The sequence below is a fragment of the Mesoplodon mirus genome (genome assembly GCF_964341445.2).
Source record: "Mesoplodon mirus genome assembly, chromosome: 4".
Taxonomy (NCBI): Eukaryota; Metazoa; Chordata; class Mammalia; order Artiodactyla; family Ziphiidae; genus Mesoplodon; species Mesoplodon mirus.
In genome coordinates this window covers 161542683-161555078 of record NC_138979.1, presented here as the reverse complement: position 1 = coordinate 161555078, position 12396 = coordinate 161542683, and the positions used below count along the sequence as shown (strand labels likewise).

General features: G+C 47.7%; 1 protein-coding gene across 1 annotated transcript in view; it reads right to left on the bottom strand.

Moving 5' to 3' along the window:
* The window catches only part of FLVCR2 (FLVCR choline and putative heme transporter 2), a 67822-nt gene extending 55718 nt beyond the window's left edge, over positions 1 to 12104 (bottom strand). Inside the window, exon 1 of the mRNA XM_082618545.1 lies at positions 11114 to 12104. Within this exon, the coding sequence (XP_082474671.1) occupies positions 11114 to 11782 (669 nt within the window). The 5' untranslated portion in view covers positions 11783 to 12104. The remainder of the gene's footprint in view (positions 1 to 11113) is intronic.
* Between the last annotated feature and the right edge of the window lie 292 nt (positions 12105 to 12396).

Genomic DNA, 12396 nt, shown 5'->3' with positions numbered 1-12396 from the left:
CCCCCTCCCTTCTGGAGCCAGCAGGGTTGTCTAGTCAAAAGGGATCTCCTGGAACTGAAAAGGGCTTGTGTTCACCTCCTCTCTAGAGAAAGAATCGGATGGGAGCCAAAGCAAACACCACTCCACTCGCGGTTGCAAGGCACGCTGTCTAACCCCGAGAACTTGGTAAGCAAGTGAAAGCCAGCCCTACCTCCCATCCCCCTCCTGCAAACACACATGGTGCTGGTGCTCTCTGCCCTTACCTGGGCCAAGACCTCATCTTGAACTGTGTGGGGCTCAGAGGCCCAGCTACAGTGTTTGCAAAGCCTAAAAAAGGAGAGATGCCTGGAATAAGGTGGCGAGGCAGAAGAGCCAGGATGGGCTGCCAGAACCTGCAGGATACCTCCGACCTCTGAATGACTCAGCAAAGACAAAGGCCTGCGTCCTGAAGAACAGAGAGAAAGGAGATGCTCCCTTGGGTTGTTTGCGATGGTGCTAGATAGAAGTCAGGAGACAGAGAAGAAAGAAGAGGAAACACCCGCTTTCACCTTAGCCCTATCGTTCTTCGTCTTCCCTGATGGGGATCTAACCAATTCGCATGGGGCTGTTTGATGTTGGGGGTTGGGGGAGGTGAAGGCAAGGGAAGGACATCCTGTTAACAGCATTGTTGGATAAAGATCAAGAATCAGGCAGTGGAAAACAGCTGTGTCCACCTGATAAGCCTGGGCACCTCACTTCCTTCAGTAGAGTCTTAGGTTTGTAAGACTAAGGTCTGATGTGCGGGGATGGGAACTGGCCCAGTACCTATGTCATCCCTAAGACCCCACAATCTTCACCACAGACAACCGGTCTCATCAACCACAGACTGGGAAGATAACACCATCTCTTGGCACCAGCACAGCTCTTAGTTTGAGTAGCTCTCAAGAGGAACAAGAAGTCCCCATCAAGATACTGCCTGGAAACTTCCAGAAAGGCCCACCTTCCCCTATTCACCCAACTCCTGGTCACTTCGCTTGTTGAGAATCGGCTCATAACCATCACCTCCTCAGGGAAGCAGTCCCGCTGGCTCCCTGCTACACTCACTCTGGGGTGTGTCCTCCCTCCCACACGCTGTGACCCCCGAATGTCCTGTGCACATGTACCCTTAAGCCTGCCACACGGTGGTACTGGGAGCATTTAAGTGTTGGCCTCTCCTTCTAGATCAGTGGCCAGTTACCTCTATTGATGATATAGTAGTGACAGCGTCTGTTCTTCGTTTGGCAGACAAACTCTGCTGGCTAAGTGCCCTCCACTTACCGCCTCATTTGCTCCTCACCTCCACTATTGCAGGAACCAATAGTATCTCCATCTTACAAAACAAGAAGCCAAAAGTTAGAAAAGTTAAGGGTCTTGTCCAAGGGTACACAGCAGAGCTAAAGATGTGTTCTCAACCACCCTGGGTCCAGCAGAGTTCAACGCACCCCGTAAGGACTGAATAGCTTTTTCCACTGAAGGAGTAAGACTGAGCCACGTCAGGAAGAAAATCCAGGCGTGAGAGTCCCTTCTTGCAACCACCTGAGCTCTCAGCTGACTGAGTGGTCACCTCAGTTCCTTTCAGGAAAGGAATACCTGTTTATTAAGTTGTCCGTCCATTTTTAAGCGCCTGTTATGCCCAGAGCCTTGACATATGGGAGAGATGTATTAGTCAAGGTTCCAGTCCTTTGACAAGTTTCCCATTTAGTAGGAAGAGGAGGTGGAGGAAGAGGGGGAAACACAAACCCTAGAAAACAAAAGGCCAGGATCCACAGAAACTTAGCAAGCACACAGAAGGGCAAGGACCACTTGCCTCCAGCACAGAGACTGAGGAGATGACGGCAGGGGTGAGCAGTTACCCAGGTACCCAGCCAGAGGGAACACCTCCCATGCAGTGTATCTTTTTGTTTTTGGTGCCAGTGGTAAAATATACATACAGCATAACATTTACTATTTTAATCATTTTTAGCTGTACACTTCAGTGGCATTAAGTACATTCACATCGTCGTGCAACCACCACCTCCATCCATCTCCAGAACTTTTCTCATCTTCCCAAACTGAAACTCTGTACCCCTTAAACACTAACTCCTCATTCCCTCCTCCCCCAGCCCCCCAACCGCCATTATACATTTTGTCTCTATGAATTTGATAACTCGAGATTATCTGTGGTATAATAAAAATATATTTGGTCTTCATTTCTGGTTCCTGGAACAGAGCTCTAAACCCTGGGCATTTCCTGAGTGACAGGACTGTCCTTTGTTATACATAAGGATCCTGTTTCCATCACACCTGAGTTTAGGCTATGAGGTGACATAGAGTGGGACCCCTCTAGAGCCTCAGGATGGGGGTGGTTTCCAGAAGACCAAGTGATTAAAATTTGGGAACTTTCAGCCCCACCCTCTGCCCACCGCTGAGAAGCAAAAGGGAACTGGAAATTGAGCTCTAGAAAAACTCTTGAACAAGGAAATTCGGTGAGCTTACAGGCTGGTGAACCCATCACACCAAAGTGCTGGGAGGGTGGCCCACAGAGGCTCTGGCATCTCCTCCATTTGGCTGTTCCTGACTTGCAGACTTTAAAATAAACCAGGAAAAACAGTGCTTACCTGAGTTCCCTGAGCCATTCTAGCAAATTACAGAACCTGAGTAGGGCTCGTGGGAACCCCCAACTTACAGCTAGTCAGTCAGAAGTCTGGGTGGCCCCCAGGACTTGCAAATGGAGACAGTCTTACGGGACTGAGCTCTTAACTTGTGGGGTCTGCACTAACTCATTAGTGTCAGAGTTGAACTGAATAGAACTGTAGGACAGCCAGTTGGTGTTAGAGAATTGAAGAATTGATTGGTGTCAGAAAAAAAGACAGTTCAATACCTCACATAGGTAGAATCACAGAGTATCTGTTTTTTGTGACTACCTTATGTCACTCAGCATAACGTCTTCAAGGTTCAGCCATGTGTAGCACGTGTCAGAATTTCCTTTCAAGAATGAATAATATTCTATCATATGTATATTTCATATTTTAATAATCATCCATAGATGGTTGGGATCCTTCCACCTTTCAGCTATTGTGAAGAATGATGCTATAAACATGGGTGTACAAATAGCTGTTCAAGTTCCTGCTCTCAATTCTCTTGGGTAACTACCCAGAAGTAGAAATGCTAACTCATATAGTAATTCTATTCTTAATTTTTTGAGGAAATGCCATACTGTCTTCCATGTGACTGCACCATTTTACGTTCCCATCGGCAATGCACCAGGGTTCCAATTTCTCCACATTCTTGCCGACATTTCTTACTTTTTTCTTTTTCTTTTTTTCTTATTGATAACTGTCTTAAGAGGTATGAAGTGGTACCTCATTGTAGTTTTGATTTGCATTTCCCCTAATGTTGAGCTTCTTTTCATGTGCCTATTGACCGTCTATGTATCTTTTTTGGGGGGAGAAATGTCTATTCAAGTCCTTGGCTCGTGTTTCAATTGGGTTGTGTTTTTGTTGTTGTTCAGCTGCAGGAATTCTTTATATAGTCTGGCTATTAACCCCATATCAGATATATGATTTGCAAATATGTTCTCCCATTCCATGGACGGCCTTTTCACTCTATTGATAGTGTCCTCTGATGCACAAAAGCTTTTAATTTAGATGTAGTCCAATTATTTGCTGTTGTTGTTGCTGACGCTTTTAGTATCACATCCAAGAAATCACTGCCATCACTGCCAAATCCATTATCATGAAGCTTTTTCCTTATGTTTTCTTCCAAGAGTTTTGTAGGTTTTCCCAATACCATCTGTTGAAGAGACTGGTGATAATTATGTGTCCATGTAAGTTCATCAATTGTAACCAACGCACCACTCTGGTGGGGGTGTTGAAAATGGGGGAGACTACACCAGGAGGGGGTGTAGGGAGTATGTAAGAAATCTCTTTACCTTCCTCTTAATTTTGCTGTGAACCTAAAACTGCTCTAAAAAATAAAGTGTATTTTTTTTTAAAAGGCTGTCCTTTTCCTCTTGAATGGTCTGACACCCTCGTTAAAAACCATTTGACCATATATATGTGAGGGTTTATTTCTGGACTCTCTATTCCTTTGGTCTCTCTGTTTGTCTTTATGCTGATACCACACTATCATGATTACTGTAGCTTTGTTATTAGTTTTGATATCAAGAAGTGTCAGACCTCTAACTTTGTGATTCTTTTCCAAAATTGTTTTGGCTATTCAGCATCCCTTAAACTTCCACATGAATTTTAGGATGCATTTTTCTTCATCTGTGAAAAACATCATCAGGATTTTGATAGTGATTGCACTGAATTTATAGACTGCTTTGTGTAGTATTGACATCTTAGCAAGATTAGATCTTCCAATCCGAACACACATGTTTTACCATTTATTTGTGACTTCTTTAATTTCTTTCAGTAACATTTTATAGTTTTCAGCATACAAGTCTTTCACCTCCTTGGTTAAACTGATTCCCAAGTATTTTTTTGGATGCTACTGTAAATGGAATTGTTTCCTTAATTTCCTTTGTGGATTTTTCGTTGTTAGTGTATAAAAACACAGTTGGTTTAAAACGTTGCAAATTTGGTCTGCTTTGCATCCTCAGGCTTGCAGAAAGGAACTGGGTAGTGGGAGGCACGGCAGTTGGGTGGGGTCGGGGCAAGGGTGAGCAAAATGGCCATGAAACTTTCTACCATTCTGAACGTGTTTTTTTTCTTGGTTGGGCATTTACTTGGTTGCTGTAGATCTTTGACTGATTTCCAAAACTCCCATAGGGAAGATATTTTAGCCAGTTTCTAGATTATTTAATGTTTCTGTGGGGGAACAAGGCTCTGGAGCTTCCTGGTCCACCATCTGCTGATGTCACTCTCCGAGGCTTTAGGCTTAACTTCCAAGCAGTGTATCTTCAAGGAGAGAATCAAGAAGCCAGACTGGTCAGAGCAGAGACAAGGCTGGGAGGGAACAAGAGACAGGCTGGATGGGAAGGACGAGGGAGGAGGGGTCCTGGATGCTAAACTGAACACTCAGACTCGATTCCATGGAATTGTCAGGCCCTGAAGAATGCCTGCCGAGGCAACACGGCCAAGACAGAAGTCAGGCCAGGCCAGCCAGAGCCTCTTCTCATGTAGTGCACTGAGTTGAAGGTCAAAGAAACAGAAGGATTAGGAGCTTCTGCTGTGGTTCCACCTCACAGGCCTTCAGGGCTGCCCTTACCCAGACCCCCAGGGCCCTGAGTCTATTTTCAGAACCTTAAGTGAATCAGAATTATGAGCCCCGCCCCAAGCCCATCCTCTCCTCTCAGTCTGGAGAGTGAGTGGCTGAGCTCCCAGCTGCATCTACCTGGGAACTGGACCCCATCACACAGCAGCACAAAACGCACCAGCCCTGACAAGAACCTGGCTCCAAGCAGGAGGGCACCTTCCCACAGCACACCGCTCCTCTCTCCTAGAGATTGCAAGTCTGATCATGAGCCTCACCTGGGAAGCCAGGTAAAAACACAGGAGCCTGGGCCCCTCCCATGGAGACGCTAATTAGGAAGTCCAGGTGAAGGCCCAGCCATCTGTATTTGGTCCTGGCCCCCGAGGTGAGGCAAATGGTCACCATCTGGGGGAGCACTGGTCTCGCTTCCTTCCCGGAGTCGCCAGACTCTGAGCTCATCCACCTGCCGGCATCTTTGGTGAGGGCTTTGCGATGAAGGAGAAACCAGAACTGGAATTCGATTCCACTTTACCTTCCCCAGAAGTTTCAAACTAGAAGTTTTATCTGACCCACAATTTTAAAACATGGAAAATAATAATAATAAAATTAAAATTTGAGTTTTATCAGCATTTTAAAAAACAGATTTCATAAGCCAGTCACGAAGACAAATATTGCATGATTTTGGTTATGTGCGGTACCTAGAATATGCAAATTAATAGAGAGAGAAAGTAGAACAGAGGTTACAGAGGAGGAGTTACTGTTTAATGGGCACAGAGTTGTTGGGGGTGATAAAAGTATTTTGGGTAAAGATACTGGTAATTCTTCCACAACACTGTGAAACTATTTAATGCCATTGAATTGTACACTTATGAATGGTTAAAATTATAAATATGTTTATTTTACCACAGTTAAAAAAAACAGATTTCACATAAAAATCTGGATTTCTGGTTTCTCTTTAAAGAAAAAAAAATGAGACGATCTGACAACACTGGTCGTGCTGTGTATGGGAACAGCTGGCCGAGGCTCAAGCAGCTGCCACCTTTAGCTGGGACACGTGCTCTTACGATGCTGTGACCCCCCCACACTCCAGGGTCACTTTTCCTTTGTCACGCTTTCTACGACCTGGCTGCCCCTGTGAGCGTTTGAGGGTTGGTCCTGGCTCCACCCCTCCTCATTTCCGTCTCCACTAGCCTCGCTCTGCTCTCCCAGCCCCTGCCTGGTCCTCTCTTCCAGTCAGAAGGGGAGGCCAGCAAGTGGTCAGCCACATGGGCAGGTGCTTCATGTGCCTTGACAATGACAACAAATGAAAGCACAGAAGAGCTTGCCTTCACTTCCCCAGATGTCACTCAGAGCTTGAAAGTTTCTCTGACATTGCAACAGCCAGATTGATAAGCCTGGACTTTAACACACCTAAGTGCCCAGGAGTCTGGAACAAGATGAGGCTGACCATTCACCTCATGACCTGGACTCTTGAGTCAGCCTCTGGACCACCCAGCCTCGCTGGGTGACAGATGATTGGCCAGTCCAGCAAACACAACCTCCTCAAGACTGGACTCACTTTCCTAGAGTCCATCTTTGTCTGCTAGAACCTGATTTCCAAATGCTTGAAATATGACGGGGTTCAGGACACAATACCCCCAAATTTGGTACCTTGGCATAGTGACTATTTTAAGCTGAAGCAACTTGAGAGAACTGAAAAGCAGGAAGGTCACTCTGACCTCCTCCCCCCGAAACAAGCCTTAAAACCCTCCTGTGGGAGGTGCCCTCCTGGTTACAGAGGAAGGGAGCATCCTTGTCTCTCAAGACCCTTGTCTCTGAAGATAAAGGGGCACTTCCTCCAAGAATCCTGACAAACAGGCCTTGCTCAGTGGCCCCCCGGTTCTACAGACCTCAGACTCCTTAACCTATCACATTTCTCCACCACTGTCTGCTCTCCAGCAAATCTGGCATAGAAGTGCACAAGTCTAACTCTTCCTTCATTTCCTTACAAAGACTCCCGTGTCACCTAATACTTATATGAAATAATTATGGATGATTTTCTCTTATTAATCTGACTTCATCAATTTAATTTTTAGCTGGGGACTCTAAGACAGTCAAGGAAAACCTCTTCCTCCCCTACAATTAGCATCATTGTTCCAGACATGGTGGGAAATGTTGCTAGTCTGTAAGCGTAAAATACATGCCAACTTCCAAAGACTCGCCGTAGGAAAAGAATGTGAACCAGCTTGTTAGTAATTTTATTATATTGATTACCTGTTGAAATACTATTCTGGATATATTGAGTTAAACCGAATATAGTCCTAAAACTAATTTCACTTGTTCTTTTTACTTTGGTAAAAAATTTACATTTTACCTGTTTTTCATGCGGCTACTAGAAAATTTAGTCATATATGTGGTTTGCATTTGTGGCTTTCATTATATTTCTATCGGACAGATAGACCGTGGCTGCTGCAGAACTGATTCTGTAAGGTTACCGTATTTTTTTTTTTTCTTTTTTTTGGCCATGCTGTGCAGCTTGCGGGATCTTAGTTCCCCAGCCAGGGACTGAACCCAGGCCACGGCAGTGAAAGCTCAGAGTCCTAACCACTGGACCGCCAGGGAATTCCCAGGTGACTGTATTTTCTTTTCCTCGAAAAGTAAACTGATTCTCTCTAGACTTTTTCGGGTGGCGCTGTGTTATGACCTGCCCAAGGGTCCCGGAGGAACTCCCTTCTGGTGGCAGGGCTGGAGGCTCTTCATTGGGGCTGGGGCTGCCTTGAAGATCTCTTCCCACTCCCACATCTCCCTCGCCCTGTGCCACCAAGCCATCCCCAGACTCTCACACGAGGCTCTCTTCCCAGCCTTGCTCAATAACCATGTGTCCACATCACTCAAAACCCCAGATTGGGGGCTGGGTGGGGGGAGGAAGGCGGGAAAAAGAAAAAAAAGAAAGAAAAACCCAGATGGTTTTCCCTGGAAACAATGGAACCAGTGTTGTTAACACTGCCGGGCAGCCACCACCTGTGTGATGGTCACAGGGAAGTGCCCCAGCGGCAGTCCAAGGCTCCCTACCCTCCCTCACACCAGCTCAGGATCCACTGGTTTCTTCTCCCCAGAGCCTGGAGCCCCACCTTCCTCAGGCTGAGAGAGGTAGAACCAGCCCCTCAGCGACCAGCACGTGGGGAGGCACTGTTAATGCCTGGAACTTCAAAACAGAAGGCAGTGCTAGCTCTCAAATTCTAGAGAAACTGCTGGACACTTTATCACCACCGACAACCCACAACCCTAGAGACACAGGGCCAAAACTTTGCAACTCAGAATCCTGCTTTTTTTTGTTGTTGTTGAATATATGCTTTGTCCACCTGAAGATTCAATAACGGCCCACTGGCAGGGGCTCCGGGGGTGGAACTAGCTTCAAACCTCCTTTCTACCACTCAGCACCGGTAGGACCCTGGATAAGGTTGTTCAGTTTATCTGGGTCTCAGGTTCGTCGCCTAGAACAACAGGGACAACCCCACCCACCTCAAAGGTTAAAAAAATTAAATAATGCATGAAAAAGTGCCTTGCACATAATAGGTGCTTGATAGATATTAGCTTCCTTCCCCTTCAATCTTCCCATAGCAATGCCGCGGAGAAGATACTTAAAAACCTCGCGGAGAACTGAAAACAAATCCTCTATACTCTCATCTGGTTGCTTCTTGTGCGTGTGCTTTTTTAAAGCTGAATGTTGGTGCCTGATACAATTTAAGAGGGTGGTAGGAGAACTGTGGGAAGCGGGGATTCTCTTTGCAGCCCCAGCACAGCGTCTGGCAAGGCAGGTGCTTGTTGAGTGAAGGAATGAGTGTTGGATTTAGGCCAGCAGGGACCGGTGCCTCGTGGAGCCTATCAGCGAAGCGCTAGAAGAGAGGGGTCAGAATGACCATGAAACAGGGGTTTGGCTCATCAGTGTGAAGTTTGCGGCCACAAAGAGTTATTCTCTGGAAAGATGCTTCCAATCTGTTTAGACAGCTTTGTGGAGCCTTTTTTTTTTTTTTAACTGCAAAGCTCAAGGCGTTCTGTTAATATTTCTCCTCCATTCGGCCATGCTTTCCTCAGAGAGAAAGGTTAAAACATATGCCAAGAACCAAACACAGTCACCTCTGTGTGAGGAAGCATAAACAATTCAGCTTTTTTCTTTTTTTTTTTTTTTTAACTTAGCACAGTGGGTTAAGCCTGAAAGAACACACTAAATTGATGGCTGTGTGATACAAATATATGCTGTCAGGGTGTTTTTAAATGTAAAATTCTTAGCATTTTCTGACCTTGGTGGGGAGTAGGCATGGGCAATGAGTAACTATTCTTACTAAATTTTAAAGATATATTTTAAGTTTTAAGTTCCTTTACAGCTGTGTGCAGAGGGGTCTGAAAACCAATTCGTCTTTGCTCCATGGTGAACAAAAAAGTGTTGGGTTCTCTGATCTCACCAGGCCACCTGAGGGCCCGGTTAGCTCTTCTGCCCTCCCCAAACAATGGGTTTGGGATTGCAGTGACCCTGTCTGAATCCCGTTGGGGCTGCGAATCGGGAGATTTAACCCTCTGGAAGCTTGAAAAGTCCTGCGCATCGCTCCCCAGCTTTACCCTCCTATAAAGAAAACATCCAATAATGGCAAACCTGCCAGCAAAGCTGCAATGGAGATGTTCAAATTCACAGTCACATCACCTTCGAGAAGAGGGGGTTGGTAAATGTCACCCTTAATACCTATTTTTTAATTGCCTTGAACAAAAAGATCCAACCTGTTTCATCCCCAGACTTCAAATCCATTCAATCTTCTGAACATTCAAACCCACAGGTTAAAGAAAACTGGGTAAAGGATTTTATGTTGCTTGTTTGTGCTGAAGAAGCCCTGTCTGTTGCTTTCATTGATTGCTTACACTATTACCCAAGTGGCAGGCCTTACTGGCCTGAAAAAATTTAGCTCAAGTTACCTTTTTGGTGGTAAAGATGAACAGAATGGAAATTTACCTTTAGGGAAGTTTGGAAATTTCTGACCCAAATAAGAACTTCCTAAATGAAAGCTTAAATATTCTAAATGTAATGAACAGGTAAGAGAATACAAGAACTAAGGGTTACTGGTCATTTGTTAAATGCATAGCCACAAATGCATGTGCTTGGGAAAAAGTGAGACGCCAGGCAGTGGTCCAGATAAAGAAGGGCCCCGTAAATAGTTGCTTCAACCTTTCAGAGACAGCAATCAGACTCACGACATGCCCACCTTTCTGGGTCATATCCACACTGAGATGCAAAGAATTTGAGATTCTCCTTCCCAAACGAAGGAAAGACAAAGGAGTAAGATATGAGCTTTCCAGGTCTTTCCAAGGTTTCTAGGCCTTGAAAATTCAGAGCAAGAATTTGACTCCATCCTGCTGCCCTTGGCTCTAAACCCCAGGGAAGGAGGTTGGCACAAAGCATTGTTCCCACTGTCCTGGCTTCAGCTGTGTATAAAGAAGGTGAGAGCAGCGCCAACGCCACCAGGGCCCCGCTCTGCCTTTCCATGTGGTGCAGGAGATACTGTGCTCTAGGAAAAGCTGGTTGGACAGGAAAAAAGCACCTGCCAACTTCTGATGACACAGAATAGTCTGATGCCCAGGAGCTGCTCCCCAGGAAAGAACAGCTTTCCTGTCCAAGCTGGTGAAGTAAGTTCAGGAATGAGATCATTAAAACAGCATGCGTTCCAGAAGCACCCTTTCTGCTGGTGGAGGAGAAACTGTGAGTGACAGCAAAGGTCCCTCCTTTTGTTGCCCCACTTCTCTTACACAGTCACCCAGTCACAGTCCCTCACTCACACTACCAGTCACACCCAGCCACAGTCACCCAGAGTCACAAACACGCTGAAGTCAGAAAACTACAGTCTCCACACAGGGAGGCATGCGGTACCATCAACACACTCAGTCCCACAGGGAACACCACCCACTCTCTACCCACCTGATTGCCAAAGACAGCTACGGAGCAGGCTGTTGACACCTCATTAGCCCCGAACCAGACAGAAGCAATGCGGGAGGGCATGCCCAGGATGAAGACCTGGGCCACGGAGCAGATGACCTGGCCCAGCATGGTGACTGGGAAGAGATGTGGCTTCAGGCTGCCCAGCTTCACCCAGGCCCCCAGGCAGTTGAGAGCGGAGCCGGTGAGGGCGATGGTGCGCAGGCCGAACTTCTCCAGGAGCCAGGCCACCGGCAGGAGCAGAGGAATGTAGGTCAGCATGTAGCACATGGACAGCCAGTCGATGGCAAAGCCACTGACCCCGTAGAAGTTCATGAAGATGTTATTGATGGAGCCGTACTGGATCCACTGGAAGGCGTTGCACATGGAGTAGCAGCTAAACACCAGGACCACAGCCCATCGGCGCTTGCTCAACTTGATCACGCTAAGGTCCTCAGGGCCGGAGCTACTGGGGTGGGCCAAGCCACTGGGTTGAGTCAAGGTACTGGGGTGGGCCGAACTACTGGGGTGCGCAGAGACACTGGGGTGGATGGAGACGCTTGGATGGGCTGAGATGCTGGGATGGACGGAGAGGCTGGGGCTCTCCCCGAGGGCGTAAGTCTGCGAAGGGGTGTCATCGCGCTCTTGCTGGTTAGGCTCTTCATTCACCATGACCACAGCCTCTCCTGGAGCCCTAGACAGGTGCTGAGGACTATAGTCGACTTACGGGGCAGTGGGGTCGTCTGGTCACCTAAAGCTGACGTAGCACTTACCCGGCCCGCCCGGAAGGAATAAATGGAGTCCCCAGCCTGCGTAAAAGCCGCGAGTGGGGCTCTTTTGCTCACCCCCAAGCTTCTGCTCTCACTTTTCCTTGGCGTCCTCTGTCCCTGACTGCTGTCCCCCAGCTGCAGGCGCCTCAGCCTGGTCCTGGCCCCCGGTGCCTTGAGTCCTCCCGAAGCGCCTGTCGACGTTCACCCCTCCGTCCTGGAAACAGTTCTCTCCTGTCGCAGCCACTCCGCGGGACTCCGGTCGCTCCCGGGCGGCCTGGCGGCCTCGCCCCCTCCGGCGCACGTGACCGCCCCGCCCCCGCCCCGCGCGGCTTCCCCACCCACGACCTACCCACCCGCCCCCGCCCCCGCCCCTCCCGCCTTCGCCAGCCGCTGGCCCGGCAATACAGTGGTTTCGCCACCGCCTGAGGGTGCATTCCTCCCCCACGCCCCGGGCACCATGGAAACCGCCGGGTTAACCCGCACCCGGGCACTGCCCCTCAAATTCATTTGTCCCCT